Source organism: Montipora capricornis, chromosome 11 (genome assembly GCF_036669925.1).
Source record: "Montipora capricornis isolate CH-2021 chromosome 11, ASM3666992v2, whole genome shotgun sequence".
NCBI lineage: Eukaryota > Metazoa > Cnidaria > Anthozoa > Scleractinia > Acroporidae > Montipora > Montipora capricornis.
In genome coordinates this window covers 31754415-31771914 of record NC_090893.1, presented here as the reverse complement: position 1 = coordinate 31771914, position 17500 = coordinate 31754415, and the positions used below count along the sequence as shown (strand labels likewise).

Here is a 17500-nt window from a genome sequence, read left to right as displayed (position 1 = left end):
ATATTTTTACGTGAATGCATTTTCCAAAGTGGTATAGGGGACCCTCAAAAAAGTTTCCAGTTTTTGTAGATGCATTCCCAAACATTCTCTCATACAAATTTTCAAATCCCAATTACTTTTGCTAGAAGCTTTTGCGGCCACTCTATTGATTATAATTTTGGTTGCATACAAGAACCTATTCTCGTAAGGAGCCAGCCCTAGTTGTAACCACTTTTTCAAATTCCCGGGCAGGTTGCTTATGAGAGCTTCTACTGTAGTACGTAAGTACTTTCTGAAGTTTCTGCATATTTTGTTGTTTTCTTCTCTATGTTTAGCCCTAGTGAACTCTCCCTCTGATTGCAAGAGAATTGCCAGAAAGAAATAAATATTAAATATACAGTAATTTTAACTACATGCAATCATGTGCGACCTAAGTTACATTATGATTGTGTAGTAATTTTAAGTTTTTGCTTTGGCCAGTCAATTCATCTGTTCTGCATGTATATGGTTTTTACCTCCATTCAGGATATCAAGGATTGACATTAAACTGAAAAAAAAAAAAAAAAAAAAAAAAAACAGGTAAAATTAGTAACTCTTCTTTGTGTGATTTTATGATTATTCATGAACTAAGCATGCCCTGTGGTTCCCTAACCTAACCATATAAGCAATTCAAAAGAACATAACCACAAATTAAGCATGTTACCAATAAACCCTTGTATGACATAAAGCAAGAGCTGGCCAAAAACCCTAATAGTTATATTTACCAGTCTTTAATAAGTTAGGCCAAAGACTTACTGTCCTTTGGATTGTCAACAGGAAGTTAAATAAAAAAAATGGTATATGAAATATCCCATAGTGTTGGTCATAGCCACTGGTTCTCAAGCAATCAGATCATCCATGTAGTTACAATATGAAGATATGATTGATCATTGCAAATGACATTTCATATATATTCACTTGTATAGTTACAATACTTACTTTACCTGCACTGTACATACACCTGTACAGTTAGAAAATCATTGACTGCATGAAAATGGTGATGACAATGATGTTAAAACTTGCTGTCATTTTAAAGCTACCTTTTTGTGACATTGTTTGTACTGAATTCCAAGCGAATAATCCAATGAAAATGAAATCAAGAACAGTTGTCACTGCTCCAAGCTGTGACTGTTTTGGTCACCATGGCAAGTAAAAGAAAACATTTTGGTGACTAAAAACTGGAGCTAGTCACCAATTTGGTCGCCCGTGTTCCATGGTCGTGTGCCAAGCCTAGTGTTTTTATCAGTTCAGGGCTCGAAATAACTGGCAGGCAGGCAGGCACCTGTTGCATTGTCCATGCAGTCAACCATTGTTTTTGCTTGGACACCGCCCATTTTTGGTTGGTCATATTCGAAAAATTTGAACAATCAGAACTTTTGCAAAAGTGACCCCAGATTGCATGAATGATGATGCTTACAGTAACATGAATAATGTCCCTCATGATGGTCAAATAGTTCAAAATTAAATGTTCTAAACAATTTGTCTGATTACTACCCGAGTCTGACAGGACATTGTCTGTTGACTGGCCATTATTTCAAGTCCTGTAAGTTATTATTTATGGTCTTTAGCTTAAAGTGAGATGGCATGAAATATTATTTATGCTCCATTTTCTCTCTAATTCACCTCTTTGGCCTTGGTTTTCACTGGCATTAAGCCTTGAAATGTTGCATGCACCTCCAAATTTCGATTACAATAGTTGGGCAGCCATTTTGACTATTTCAAGAATAAGCAGGAATCAGCACCTTCATGTGATATTGTACAAAGTGTCTTTGCTTCCTTGCGATCAACATTTATGTCTGACAACTATATTATAATTTTAGGTCTGACACCAAAAAGTGACTTTCAAAAAGTTTGAGCCGATAGTCTAATTGGGTACATTGTATATCAGGTGGGGAGAGGAGGGAGTTTGCACAAGCAACATCTGGCCATCTGACAACCATGATAGATGATTCTTAGTGTACTGGACTGGGAAAAAAGTCAAATACACATAAAGCTTTTTTTCATATTGGAGATGTGGTGAGCTGTAAGGGAGACTGGGAGATTGGCTGGTATCTGTCAAAGATTCCCAGATAATAAAAGACAGTTGGCATGCTTCAGGGGCACCCAATGAAGGTGTTCCACAAAATATCTGTTCTGCAGTGGATATTCAGCTGGCTGGCAAGTTACTAATTTTCATACACTTTTGCTAGGAAACTGTTAATATTTTTAGCATGTCAATCCGTGCTGGCTGGCTGAGAACAGAAAATAAGGGAGACTGGAGGAGAACTTGCTCACATGTCACTTACTGCTGTTCAATTCATTGCATGTGCATAAAAATACTGGTTTTGATCGGTTTGTGACCAATTTGACAAGCGGTTTACATCCACGAGGTTAGCATTGCATGAAATTGTGTTTACCGATAAATGTCTAACGTAATTTGCTGGCTGGGAAATAGTGCCACAAAGTCGGCTGGCTGGGTATTTTCCTCACTATCTCGCTGGAAGCTGGAATTTTGCTCATGATCATCCTGAGAGTGCAGAACACCTTTTTTTCCCCAGCAACATTGAAAAAACACAAAAAGTGTTTTATTAGTGCTTTATCGTACTGTTCCTGCCTATTATTCTGCATTTTGCAAATAATTTTTTGTTGGGTGCCCCTGATGTTTGTTGTTTACCCTGGCTTGTGTGTAAGTGCCGATGAGACTACTCTAACATTAGTGGTTACAACAAGGGCACTCATGCAAATGTTATTCCAGGCTTTCTTTTCTTGGAAAGATTCAGTTTGAGTCACAAAATGCATGTATAATTAATGTAGGGAGCTGTGCGGAAATCTTGCCCTTTTCTTTACTGAAAATTAATTCTAAGCTTAGTGTGTCATTAGAAAGCACAGATTGCAAAGATCAACATAGCCTTTCATGACTTGTACTTTATCTGCCTCATGACTTTCACCACGTGAGCAATCTGGTTTCCATATGATCGCTACGATCGCTGGGATCACCAAATCAACGTGGCTATGAGCCCACCTAACTCTGAAAATGAATAATTAAAACCACTCGCAGGTACTTTTATAGTTTTGATACTCTCGCTTTGGCTGATTTACATGTAGGAGGCAAGCATAAGGATAAGCACGAGGATGATGCGATAATTATAAACATAATGGGTGCTTTCATTTGCACAGAGATTCTTGGCGATTGCAGGGATGGGAATTTTCCAAATGGGAAACCTCGTGGCAACAGTGGTAATAGGATTATCTCCCAGAGAACTTTGTAATCAATCATTCCTTACATCGATCGCCGAATTTTGGTTTCGCAGTGATCGCAGCAATTAAATGGAAACAATTTAAGAACCAAATCGCAGCGATCGCTTGTCTCCTTTTTCCCATACAGTGATCGCAGCGCACGACTGCGACGATCGCAGCGATTTCAGGGAACCAGGCACCATATGATTTTTCCGATTGCTTGAGGTAAAGACCACACATGAACGCGTTCTTGACCGGAAACATAGTTTGAGTAGTTGCTTTGAAAAGTAAGAAGGTAATGTAAGCAAAATTCTCACTCACCTAACACTCGAAAATGTAAAATCCTGCAAAATATGCACTCACTACACGCTTTTCACAACCAAATGAAAATAGTACCTACAACGGCTCTTTGGATTGGCTCAGGAAACAATCCAAAATAAACACAACCATCTCAACCAATCAACTATGTAGGTCTATTGGTCTATTGGTCTATGTAGATGTAGTCGGTAACCACATAAAAGCGGTATTCTCATTGGGTGCTTCAGCTGGTAGCACCGCTGATCAGTAAAATCCAGTACTGTCGGGAATTTTGCCGCGTTTTTCCCGCCTGTTTGGTCGCCAGTTTGGTCCTCGAGGAATCGCGTGAAAGGTAAAGAAGCATTTTAGGACACAGACGTGTGTATATATAGAATATACCTAAAAGATGTTGCTTTTTATGTTGGAAAAACTTGCCTCAGAAGAATTTTCTGATAAGGGTAAACTCACTGTGTTGAAATTCCTCAACAATATGCCAGGGCAAGTACAAAATCGCATTTGATATATTATCTGATCAACAAAGGAGACTAATGTCACGCATGCGCATTATCAATGGCAAATTCAATTTTATTTGCATTGTGATTGGTTGAAAACCTTCGAGACAGTCTTAGAACACGGGAAGAAAAGATGTCGACGCTGTCGCTAGTTGTAGGTTTTATTGCATTCACTTTCAATGCTATCTATGCACTTGTGGTACAAATACCGAAAGAAGATGGACAAAAGCTAGAAAGACCTCGGCAATTCCTTCTACTTGGGAAAGTCCTTTATCTCGGATGAAACGAAACATGCTTAGATCGGCTGTTTTAGAATGATGCGGTGTGCTCAGACTTGTCAAAGAATTGCGCGAAGTTGGAAAAATTTTGCCTTATTTGCAACGCGTATGGTCATGATTGAATGTGCAAATCACAATATTGAATAATGTTACGTATTAAAGTGACTGGAACCGGCATTAAAATTTTCCGCTGTGGTTTTTTCACGTGGATACCCGCGCTTGAAGTGAATGCAAAACAAATTTGCCAGGTTGACGGGATTTGCTTAAGGCGCGTCAGTGGTAAATGAGCTGGTAAACCGTTCAAAGGATGTCACAGCTTAAAACTTATCAATGAATGGAGTTAAGGTAAGTAACAGAAAAACATGACAGAAGAATTTCGTTTGTTCTCTCTTTGACGCGAATACATCCTTTCCGGACGAAAGAGTCATTTTGCAAAATGTCAATCGGTTTACAGCTTTTTCTGTTTAAACCGAACTCGGTCATTAAGAGTACAGGACTTTTGTCTCCGACGTTCGTCCACGAAAAGCCGTCAACAGGTGATATTTTGTGAGCCAAAGATAAGGTCTGACTAGAGATACTCCCGGTAAAAGTGGCACAGCGAATACGGAACCCCGACGTTTCGACTTCTTCGTTTACCAAAGTGCTTTTCTTTGTCGACGAAACAGTGCTTGTTTTTTCCACCATCAAGTGTTATTTTCTCTGGACTAAGACATCAAAAGTCTCTGTATTGTTAATGAGTGATTTTCATACCTTCTGGACATTTTTTTGTCTTTTCTCCTCTTGAAATGTGAACTACAACCGTGTATATTTGACGCGAAAATGAAATTTTCTTACCCTAAATCAGACAATGGCGTCAGTCTTCACGTTACTTTCGGTCAAATCTCAGCAAATATGTCTTTGTCCAGCGATCGCCATTAGTATGGAAAGCACATATTTGTGAAGAATCGAACTGCTTTGAAAGTTTTCCTTCAAAAGTGGCAGGGCGCACGAAAATGCCCTGTGAAAGTAAACCTAATTTTCATCGAAACTTGGCACTTGATGCGTTGATTCAACTCTGGGTCAAATTCTTGAGATGCAATGCATTCTTAAATGCAATGTACTGCAAATAAGACTCTTGCATTTATTGCAATAAATATTAGTCCCAGATATTAAAAATTATACTTAATTACATAAAAAATGTTTAGTTAGTGTAGTAATATTTACAAATAAAAATGCCTGCTTACCACAACTTTGCACTGCACTTTTCGATTTGATAAATTTCTTACTTTAAATTTGAGGGAAACTGTAGTGATTGAAATTTTAAAGATATTTACAAACTGTATAGTAAAATTTACATGACAAGTAATTATTGTAAAATATAATAATTTTGTTTATGATGATTTACATGATAAGTAATTGTACATTATATTTTGTAAATAATGTATATTTTAAAATTTTCATTGCCTTGTGTGGCTGCCTTGCATGGGTGTGTGTGTCACTATTTGCACCTTTCTGCTTTTGGAATCCCATTTAATAAATAATACAAATATAACAATTCTTTAAAATTTGTACAGTGAATTATTTTACCTTTGTCTGCACATTCAAGTTTTATGAGACATGTGACTGTGTGCAAGGAATGGCAGCAAAAATAAACAAAAAACAGGTCAATTAAATTTTTTGACACACAAAACAGCCATAATATTCAGGTATACCTTCTCTTCAATTTCTTCTGCAAGTTTTTTGCAGTTACTATAAGTTGCCATACACCAAGAATGAAGTAAAAAATAAATTTAATGAACACAAAATGGTGTGTGATGTTCCATCATCATAAATCAATGTATATTAATTACTTAACACTGTTGGAATCAATATTAAATTTTATTGGGACATATTAATTATTAAATACTGGCTCAATTACTGATACGGTAATATTATTGACGTACTATATTTAATAATATTATAATATAAATCCCTTTCACCCCTAAACCGGCCAAAACCGGCCATACTTGGTATTTTACTCTTCAATAGGGAACCCCCACGGGTCAATGGGTTAATTAATAGACTAAAAACATTTAAGATCAATGGCTGCACATTTTGTACACTTTCATCCTGATTTAGATAAATTTACTTTATTCTCTGCAGTGAGATAGTAACTTACCACAAAAGTGAGCAATGAATATGAATGAGCATGAACTGCCCACATCGAAATTAATGAGTAGTTAATATTGTATCAGAGTTCTATCACAAAGTCTCCTTTGCCTTTAATTGTCCTTTTAATTTTAAACATTGCACAGAAGACAAGACCTACTTTATGTATTTCCAGACATCCCAATTTTAATTGTACATTTAATGTGGGTGTAATTTTACATCTTCAAATGGTCAAGTGAAATTTTTACCTCCCCAAAGAGAACTCATTCAGAAAATTTCATTTCAGTACAACCTACAAGTCTGATGGCAGTGACCACATCATTCGTCACTATTGTATAGATTTCTTAAGAACATCAACATCACTTTTGAATAAATAATTCGCTGGTAGCATAAATGATGAAAACAATGAATAATTACTATGGCTAGACTTAATGGAGTTACCATAGATCAAGGACAGAATTATCCAATAAAGTAATAAACTGGAACTTCATTATTGACTCATTTTAGCATATATTATCAAACATGCCTTCATGATCAGTTGATGTATCTAAGAATAATGTTTTGGTTCCGTGAAATGAAAGTTCTTGAAATTTTTAAGGTAGTGTATCTTGAGAGTGTTTGCACATGAGATAAATGCAGTGAACCAGGTTGGCCTCAGACACATACACAAAATAGCGGCTGGTATTAAATTTCTGTCGACGTATCTGTTGAGATAAGATGTTCTTTCAAAGGACTGAGGACATCTCATAACTCTAAACGATCAATGAAAGAAAGTGAATGAAGTGACATACTTCCTTCCAGCGCTGCATTCAAGTTGGATATATCGAAGCCTGCGAGCTCGAGGGATATATTTCGCAACAACGTTAGATAGTACTCCCTTCCCAACAAAGGAATCTGGCCTTTGCTCGGGTCTTTTCGGACTTTGAGCATTTGTTGTTCACTTAAATGGAGAAGTAAAGCTAAAAAGTATAAAAGGTGACTCGAAGCAACTTCAGAGGCGTTGCTTCCCCGAGCAGACTAAAAGGGCTGCTTACAAGAAGCGTAACGAAAGAAAAATTCCCACCGACTAAAATGCCCCTTGCAGAATCTTTCCCTGTCACGTAAACTATAAATGACCACCTTCAACTGGCAGAAGCTATATAGAACGATCGAAGAAGCACAGGTTGAAATCACCGCTTCGAAAGCCATCTTTGTTTATATTACAGCACGCGGTTGGAAAACTGGATACTACAATTTTCAACAGCCAATCAGACAAAAGTCTCCTTTGTTTATCTGATCAGGATTTGCCAGCATTTTATTTTTTGGGGGGATGAACTTTGGAAGTTCTTAATCTAAGACAACCTAAACGATCGAAAGTCGGAGTGGCCGACAGGTTGCTATCTTTTTTTGTCCATTCCCAAGACTTACAACGATCGTCCTCACAAGGAGAATGAAAGACTGCACATGTACATACACTCGAACTGGATCTTTCGGTTTGGATTTCTCGTTTCCCTGTACCGGCCGCTCTCCTGTATGCGAATCTCTTTAAAATTTATTGCAATTAGTGTTTTGTCGGCGAAATATCAAATAGCGTTTACCGCTTTCTGAAGAAAAAAGACTTTTTAAAGCTTTTCCCACGTGAAATTCCCGCTTTTTTACTCCATAGTGTGCTTGGGCTATGCACTCCCATCTAAAGTCTACCTGTGTCAGTTATTCGTATGATAATGATTTCTGGCAGATATTTAAACATAATATTGTTAGAATCATTTTATTAGCCTTGTTAGCCTTACTGTTCACTGTACAAAGCTACATCCGTTACTGTAATCGGTAGGCCTAAAATAGAAAGCCTGCTTCTCATATGCCGCCGTCCTACCTTTGATTACTTTGTAGTCACCAGTTGAATTAATTTTTCCTCCCAGTTGCATTGTAGACATGTCCTCACTGAACGTAATAATTAATAGTAATGATTTATTACTTATACAGTGCAAAATTGAACTTATTTTTTATTTCTTAACAAATTAAATTTACTTGCACATTGCTGACAATTGCCAAGTATGTTTTTATTGCCAGTGTGGTGGAAGAACTGCCGACATGCCTTTGAAATTGAACTTGAGTCAACTTCACAGGCATGCAAGTAGTTATGATCTGCGATGGTTTTTTATGCCAGCCGTGTACATAATGTATGTTCTCATATATCGGAACATCCCAGGCACTACCGGTGGCTATGTCGTGAGTAGGTCACTGGCATATGGGAACCAGGCTTATAACTGGATATTGCTGTCTTGTTTTTAGGTTACCTTTTTGTGTCATGAATAATGAAAAAGCAAACAAGATCCTATAGGGTAAGCATCAATAGGAATTATTAATTTTTATAAAGTTCAACATTTACCCCAAGTTTTGATTTGTCTACAACTTAGGCTCTGATGCCTTTATGACAAGCCTTGGTGGTGTTTTCTTCCTCAAGGGTCATGTATAGGACCACTTTTATTATTTTAACATCTATGCAATTGATAATATTTGATATTGTGAAGAAACATTTACTAGATGTCTGACTCTCAACTTTATTTAGTGTTTAACCCAGATTGTGAAACAAGCCAAGTTAGTGCCGTGCAAGAAATGGAAGTTGTTTAGGGAATGGGCCAGAGCAAAATAATTATTCAAAGCATAATGATGACAAGACAGAATATTATTTATTTATGACAATTGGAACCAGACAACAACTTGCCAAGATCCGCTTTAATAACATACATGTTGGAAACTGTGAAATAAATGCTGCTTCCTCATTTGTCAGACATTTAGTCCCCTGGTTTGACGACAAATTTTCTTTGGAGTTGCATGTAACTAAAACCTGTGGTGCAGTTTTCTTCCATCTCTACAATATATGATCAATTGGGAAATATTACAATGTATCTCAGAATGCTAGAGAGACTCTTAACCATACATTTGTGACAAGCAGAGTTGATTATTGTAATAGTCTCCTGTATGGACGTTCTGCGTGTCAGCTGGCAAAACTCCAAAGAGTTCACAATGTGGCTACCAGATTAATTTTCAGGGAATCAAAATTTGTCACATAACATTATTGAAACATTTGCATTGACTCCCAATTATGTACAAAATTAAATTAAAGTACTTTTAATCACATTTAAAGTGCTTCATGGCCGCTCACTAAGCTATATTTCTAATCTTATACATGGAAGGGTCCTCACAGAGGTACAATAATTAATCTAAGATCACACAATGCTTTGTTATTGGACACCCCAAATATACAATCAATTTCTACACTCGTCTGGGAGATAGATCCTTTATTGCTGCACCAAAGCTGTGGATGCCTTGCCTTGTGATAATAATTATATTATTATCAGGAATGCTGAATCGATAGATGTATTTAAGAGATTTCTAAAAATGAACCTTTTTAGCTTAGCCTTTTTATAGAATTATATATTTTTTTCATGGTTCTGTATTTTATTGTATTTTATCCATTTTAATTTGAGTACATTTGATCATTTTATCATGGAAAGTGCGCTCTACAAATTTACAGTTTAACATTATTACTCAGCCTTATTACATGTATTGTTGATATAAAATGAGTGGCTGTCCATACTGTGTGTTTGTACATAGAGAGGAAATGGCGGACGTCCAGAAGATGTGGCTCTTGCTTACATTAACAGCAATAGTGACCAACCTGGCCTTGAGGAAAGGTACATCAGCGAGTACATTGGTATGATTATGTAGTTTGTTGCTTCTTCTGCAGGTCTTATTCTACAATAAGTGGTCCTTGAGTGTTTTAACAGTAGTCAAACCTATGACTTCTCATTTACCAGAACAGAACTACTTGTGATATGTTAATTACTTTTATTTCTCAAGGGAAAGGTGTATTTGCAACCAGGGAGTTTAAGAGTGGTCACTTCTTGTTACAATATAAAGGAGAACTTGTATCAGCTGAAGAAGGAGAAAGGCGAGAAAAACAGTACTCCTTAGATTTTGGAAACTTCCTCTATTTTTTTCAGTGGAATGAAGCCACCTACTGGTAAGCTTTCTTGAAAATTATTTAAATAATTAGGTACGTACAGTATTAAAAAACCTTCACAGCTTTTAAAAAAGGAAAGTTTGATTACTGTATTACTGGTTGTCCTTGTTTGTAATTTTTAATCTTTCTCTAACTCAGGTTCTGATATCATCTCCAGTTTGAATATGTACATCAAAATGTAGTACAAAAAAAAATGTTCCTATTGTAGCAATTAGTTGCGGATACACTCTTGGGGGTTCAGTACCATGTGAAAGTATTGACCCCTTTATGGTGGTATTGCCGCTTGTCCTTCTGGCGACTTCCCCTCGCTATTCCCTTGGCAGGCCGCTTTTTTACCGAGGGAAATCTGCAGTCAGACTCGATAGTTGCTGTGGGAAGGTTAACAGGCCACAGAAAAATTACACTTGTTGGTAAACCACACACTCCTGAATCCTGAGTTCTAAGTCCTAAGATAATCTAGTTACAGCTAAACAGAAAGGATTGGCATGTGCCTTCACTTAATACTGAAATTCAAACTGTGATCAAAATACTCTCAACAAATGTTCTGCCAAACTGTTCCTCAAAATAGTAGTTCTTACCAGTTGGGTCCTATACGAAAAAGGATCAGATGAACCATGATTTTGCTTACAATCTCTTGAATTGAACCAACTAAGCTCTACACAGAGACTAGCAAGTGCAAACAAAATGGTGGGAAGCAAGCAAAGAAGACCACTGCTTGATGGAATATCAAATTGACTGCACAGCACTGCAGTCACAATTTTACACTTAAAACTGAGATGGGTAATTTCTGTTTCCATATTCTACATTCTGGGGTTTTAGTAAACGTCTCTCTGTAATTCAATTACAGTATTGATGCCACTTTCTCACATGGCCTTGGGCGCCTGGTTAATGATCTGCCTGCAAAGAAAGCCAACTGTAAGATGAAGAAGGTGATCGTTTCTGGGAAGGTGTGCCTTTGCCTTTTTGCAACAAAGGACATAGCTCCAAATGAAGTGCTACGATATGATTATGGTTTAAAGGATCTTCCATGGCGAGTTAAATCTGGTATGTTTCTGTGTTTTTTAGATTGGGGTAAACCAGGGTTTTCAAAATGTTTGAAGTAGGTGGCCAACTCTGGAAAAGTAGGTGGCTGTGACAATTCTGAAGCTAGGGTGGTGGGCACCCTCAGAACATTTCGAAATGTAGAAACTTTGAAATGCCATTTTCATTGTGCTATCATCAATTTCAGAGGTTAATTGTGATTTATTAACCCCCCTTCCCCCCAATCTTCCAATCTTTATATTGTTGCAACAATTAGATTTAAATCTATTACAGGTGATGGTAGTGACAACATGAACAAGAATTGGAAGAATTCTACAACACGTAAAGGTAAGGAGAGAATTTTAGGTAATTGTACACGTAAAGTAATGTTTATGTTGCAGGTCAAATCAAACCTTAGGCCAATCTGTTTCCAAACCATGTCAGTTTGTTTCAACGTACATGTAGGTCAATTTGATTTTCTTTTTTGTTTTGTTTTTGCGGCAAACAAAAACTATATTTTTGGCACCTTGCACATGTAGTAAATTAAAGTATTCCATGTGGTCTTCACAGAATTAGTCGTTCATCAATTAATCTGCTGATAAATACTGCACATATTTTTCACATGTACATGTGTGCAATTAAGTCAAAGTGTTTTGGTAAAACCGAAACTATTCCCATAACTTTGGCTCTGCTTTGTATAATTTCAGGACAATTGTGGATAAACTTTGCCTTTTTGAGCACCTTCCCCACTCCCCCACCCCTTACAAAATGATACCACACAATTAATACTGCTCAAAATTAGCAGTGGCAGCTAGAATGATACATATAACTTATAATAATTATTTGAAATTTTAATTTCTCATATAAATTTTCATCCATGACAATCGGTTATGCATCAAGCGTAATGGATTATGGCATTGGTAAGATTTGTTTTATCTTTGACAGGTACATGCACCACTAACAAACATATTAAAAATGATTGTTTTGGACTCGGTGTACCCTGTGGCTACAAGTAAACATGACTGTATTACAGCCTAATGCAATGTTAATTAGAGTTTTGCAATTTGCTTTGGCAAGTATTGACAGTAATGAACAATAAGTACCCCTGTTAGCACTGCATGACCTAAAATACATATGCATATAATATGATACACCAAATATTCAATAAACTACTTGCAAAAGAGAATATACCACCCATTATTACCGTACAGTACATGTACCTCTGTTTTAACTATATACTGACTCGTAAATCCGACACTAACTTTAAAAAATGTTAACACCCTTTAGAAACTACAAGACAATGTTTAAAGGCCTGATTTGAATTTATTAAATTAGCCTTCAAGCCGTTTAATAAACCTACTGCAGGATGATAACAAAGTGACCTTCACATCTGCACTGTAATTGCCCTGGTTAAGAACTAACCAACCAAGGTTTATAACAAATTGATCTTATTGTAACATCAAATTGACCTAGGTTAGAACAAATTGACCTAGTTTGAAACACATTCACCCATTCAAGTTCAAACAAAATTAATTGACCAAGCTTGAAACACACTGACCTAGGTTGAAACAAATTGACCTGTTCAAAACAAATTCACCTAAGGAAAGAAATAATTAACCTGTAACATTTACACGAGTTGACAGTTGCTTCAGTTAAGGTTTTACTAGAAAAATATGAATTAAGTCCTCGGTGTTGAGCAAAGTTCTATTTAAAGTTGATTTAAATGTCATTGTTTTGTAATTGTTATTTTGTTTTGTTTACTTGTTGCAGCCAGAGATCATTTCTTAATTTTTATCATGTTTTATCGTGGCTGTGGCCCGTCAATATTTTCACGTTTTTTGGGTAACATTGTGGGAACCAATAGACACCTCCTCAACTGTTTTCTGTCACCATGAAAGATAGCTGTACATTGCTTTTGTGACACAAAATCTGTGTAACATTATGGGGACATAGTCACTTGCTTGCATTATGGGGACATGGTTAGTCTATTACGTTATGAAAGAAAGACATTTCCACTGTATAGCTATGTTACACGAATTTGGGTAACATTATAGGGACATGGTCACTTGCTTGCATTATGGGGACATGGTCGGTCTGTTGCATCATGAAAGAAATATAATTATTTATAGCTGCTGTTCCACGAATTTATTAATGTATTAATTTGGGAGGCATGACTGGGGCATGGTTCCTTGACTGTTATTTGTGTGCTGTAGATGGGGCAGTGATATCTCAAGATTGTGAAGAAGTTGTGTGTGCAAAGGAAGACAGTTGCAAAGGTACAGTTCAAGTCCTGATGATAATGCTGAGATAGTAGATGTACGACTTGTGGCAGAGCATTTCTCATTGTGCAGCATTGCGTGGGGTAATAATTAAATGACAGAAGCATATTGCTGCTTTTCAAAAAAACATGGTAACATTGCAGGAAAATTGTCATTTGCTTATGCCACATGAACAGTTGGTTGAATGACAGTTTTTGTGCTTGACTGAATGCAAGTCTGCAAGTATTTGTTATTGAAGAGATTTTTATAGTGAACTCCCCTGCCCCTAATTTTGCATTTGCTTTAACAATAACTAGATTTAAATTTATTACAGATGATCTTAGTGACAATATAAACGAGAATACCGGTAGGAAGAATTGTACAACAGGTGAAGGTAAGGAGAGAATTTTAGGTAATTGTGCATGTAGAAGGAAAGTAATGTTTACATGAGTTGACAGTTGCTTCAGCCCAGATCATTTCTTAATTCTTACAGTGTTTTATCCTGGCTATGGCCCTTTAATATTTTCACGTTTTTTTTTGGGTAACATTGTGGGGACCAATAGACTCCTCAACTTTTTACTGTCACCATGAAAGATAGCTGTACATTGCTTTTGTGACACAAAATGTGTGTAACATTATGGGGACATGGTCACTTGCTTGCATTATGGGGACATGGTTAGTCTGTTACATTATGAAAGAAAGATATTTCCACTGTCTAGCTATGTTACACGAATTTGGGGAGATGGTCACTTGCTTGTGCGAGGAAAGATAGTGAAACATTGCAGCTATTATTGAAAATCTGGGAGACATGACATGGGGCATGGTTCCTTTCAGGACTATTATTTGTGTGCTGTCGGTGGGGTGGTCACGTCTCAAGATTGTGAAGAAGTTGCGTGTGGAAAGGAAGACAATTCCAAAGGTACAGTTTATCAACCCTGATAAAAATGCTGAGATGATAGACATGTGACCAGTGGCAGAGCATGTTTGATTGTGCAATGTTGCATGGTCTAATATTTAGATGTAAACCTTGTCAACTGCATTAACTTCTTATATCCATAATAAACAGAAGCAGATTGCTGCTTTTTCAAAAACTTGGTGTAAGATCGTAGGAAAATGGTCAGTTGCTAAATGCTTTACAAACAGTTTGTTAAATTGCAATCTCTGTGCTTGACTGAATGCAAGTTCAGGGTTGTTATTAGAAGCCGGGACCCGGGTACCGGCGCCTGTATACTATGAACACAGTAGACGCCTTGGTTGTTGCGGTACTGAAAAGGCCACGCCAAAGAAATCTTAGGGGTACCCGCCTGTTTAGAATCCCATACCATTCTCTTTCTTCAATTAATGAAACCCCTGAAGTCTGGAAGTATTTCCAACTGAAGAGATTTTACATTGTTATATTGTTTACATGTAAACCTTGTCAACTGCATCAATTTTGTTATAACCATAAAGGACAGAAGGACTTTGGTGCTTTTTCAAAAACTCCGGGTGGTATCCTAGGAAAATTGTCAGTTGCTTATGCTTTACAAACAGTGTGTTAAAATACAATCTCTGTGCTTGACTGAATGCAAGTCTGCAAGTGTTTCTAATTGAAGAGATTTTAATAGTGAAGAGTTAGGGCTTCTTATCATGCAAAGTTTCTTTCAGTGTCAAATCTTTAATTAAAAGAAGTTACAACCCGCTTCCCCTTAATCTTTGCATTTGTTTTAACAATAATTAGACTTAAATCTATTACAGGAGATGTTAGAGACAATATAAACAAGAATTGGAAGAATTCTACAACATGTAAAGGTAAGGAGAGAATTTTTGGTTATTGTGCCTGTACAGGAAAAGTAATGTTTACATGAGTTGACAGTTGGTTTAGCCCAGGTTTTTCTGTAGAAATATGAATTAAGTCCCTGGGTTTTGGCAAAAATAAATTCTAGTTCAAGTTCAATGAAATGTCATTGGTTTGTTGTTGTTATTTTGTTTTATTTAATGGTTTCATCCAGAGGTCATTAATTTGTTAATTTTTACCACGTTTTATCGTGGCTGTGGCCCTCAATATTTTCACTTTTTTTGGGTAACATTGTGGGGACCAATAGACACCTCAACTGTTTTCTGTCACCATGAAAGATAGTTGTACATTGCTTTTGTTACACAAAATGTGTGTAACATTATGGGGACATGGTCACTTGCTTGCATTATGGGGACATGGTTAGTCTGTTACATTATGAAAGTAAGATATTTCCACTGTATAGCTACGTTACACGAATTTGGGTAGCATTGTGGAGAGATGCCCGTACGAAAATTCTGGGCGAGACGCGGGCGAGATTCGGGCCATAAAAAGTCTCGCTGATGAGCGATACAGAGCGTGACGATAATCAGCCTGACAGGAGCGATAAAAATTGAACAATAAATGAGCGAGAATGGAGCGGGACATTTGTACTACTCTGACATTTGAACGATATTCTGAGCGATAAACGGGCGAGATTCAGGTCATAAAAAATAAAAAAAATCACGCTAATGAACAATACATTTTTATGGGCGTGACGTTAGTTTATGGCTTATAATTTCGGGTGTTACGAAAACTAAGACCTAAGACCTGGTCTTAGCTTTCGTAGTACGAAAACTACAACCCCGCTCTTAGTTTTCGAACGAAAACTAAGACCCTTTGTTAATAGCGGTAATTACGGGGAAGAAAGCCAGGAAAACTTACCGCTACTCAGAGATTTGGGCGCTGTATGTTGTTTCCTCACACGATTAAGTTTAAACAGACACAACGCCATGAGAAGCTTGAATGTTGTGCGACCTTACGCGACAGGAAAAAAGTGGCATTTATTGGCACGGAAACTAAAGACAGGATCTTTCAGATAACGAGAAACTCTGTCTGTTAACCCTTTGGTTATAGCAAGAGTCCATGTCTTGGTTGTAACCACTAAAAATGTGAGACACGCATTTTTCTGTCAGTACACATCTTCCAGTTTCAAAACAAGTCCACAATTTAGCCGTCAGTCACGCAAACAGTAAACGGATGCTCGTAGATGGTCAATTTTATTATGATGCCTGATAGGGGACTGAATAGTTTTACATGTAAGACATAAGTGATTTTCTGTAAGTTTCTCCGTATTTGTCTGACTCACAAGCTTATTTCTCAGCTTATTACAATGAGGATATGAAGTATCATCTGTCAGGGGGTGAGGGTACATCGCGCTATCCTGGTACTTTGACGCATTATTTATAAGAAACATTGAAATCAGTATAAACAGAAACAAAACAGGCCATCATTGAAACTATGCCTACTTTAATAGTGCCATTATAAATTACAAACTAGAAAATTCCCTTCCACTCCCCCCACACCCATAGACAGTACCAATGTTTTTTGTTTGCGTGACTTATGGGGACATTGTGGACTTGTTTTGATAATGGAAGCACAATAACAAATGTGTATCGACAAAATAATTCTTGTATCACATTTTTAGTGGTTACAACCAAAGGGTTAACAGACTGAATTTATCCTTATTCGAAATATCCTATCTTTAGCTTCCGTGCCAATAAATAAGCGAACACTCCTCGACCGAGACCAACTACAGTAAACATGACCCTTGTCATCATTGCGTGGACAGTCATGTAAGACAGGAACATGTTTCAGTTTAAGGTAACTTAAATAAAAAGAATGTACCAGCTTTTAGCATACAACAAAATGCGACTGAAGTCATTCAAAGTGTCCATAATAAGGTAGGCATGTTAGTAGCCAGGTTTCCACAGTGATTTGTGATCAGATAGCGAGGT

The 17500-nt window shown here is 37.0% G+C and overlaps 1 protein-coding gene across 1 annotated transcript in view; it reads left to right on the top strand.

Annotated features, from left to right (window-relative positions):
• The first annotated feature begins 10010 nt into the window (after positions 1–10010).
• The window catches only part of LOC138023394 (uncharacterized), a 33805-nt gene continuing 26315 nt past the window's right edge, over positions 10011–17500 (top strand). The window contains exons 1-8 of the mRNA XM_068870401.1: positions 10011–10125; positions 10292–10454; positions 11302–11498; positions 11769–11822; positions 13688–13750; positions 14067–14167; positions 14567–14651; positions 15467–15520. Of these exons, the coding sequence (XP_068726502.1) occupies positions 10011–10125; positions 10292–10454; positions 11302–11498; positions 11769–11822; positions 13688–13750; positions 14067–14167; positions 14567–14651; positions 15467–15520 (832 nt within the window). The remainder of the gene's footprint in view (positions 10126–10291; positions 10455–11301; positions 11499–11768; positions 11823–13687; positions 13751–14066; positions 14168–14566; positions 14652–15466; positions 15521–17500) is intronic.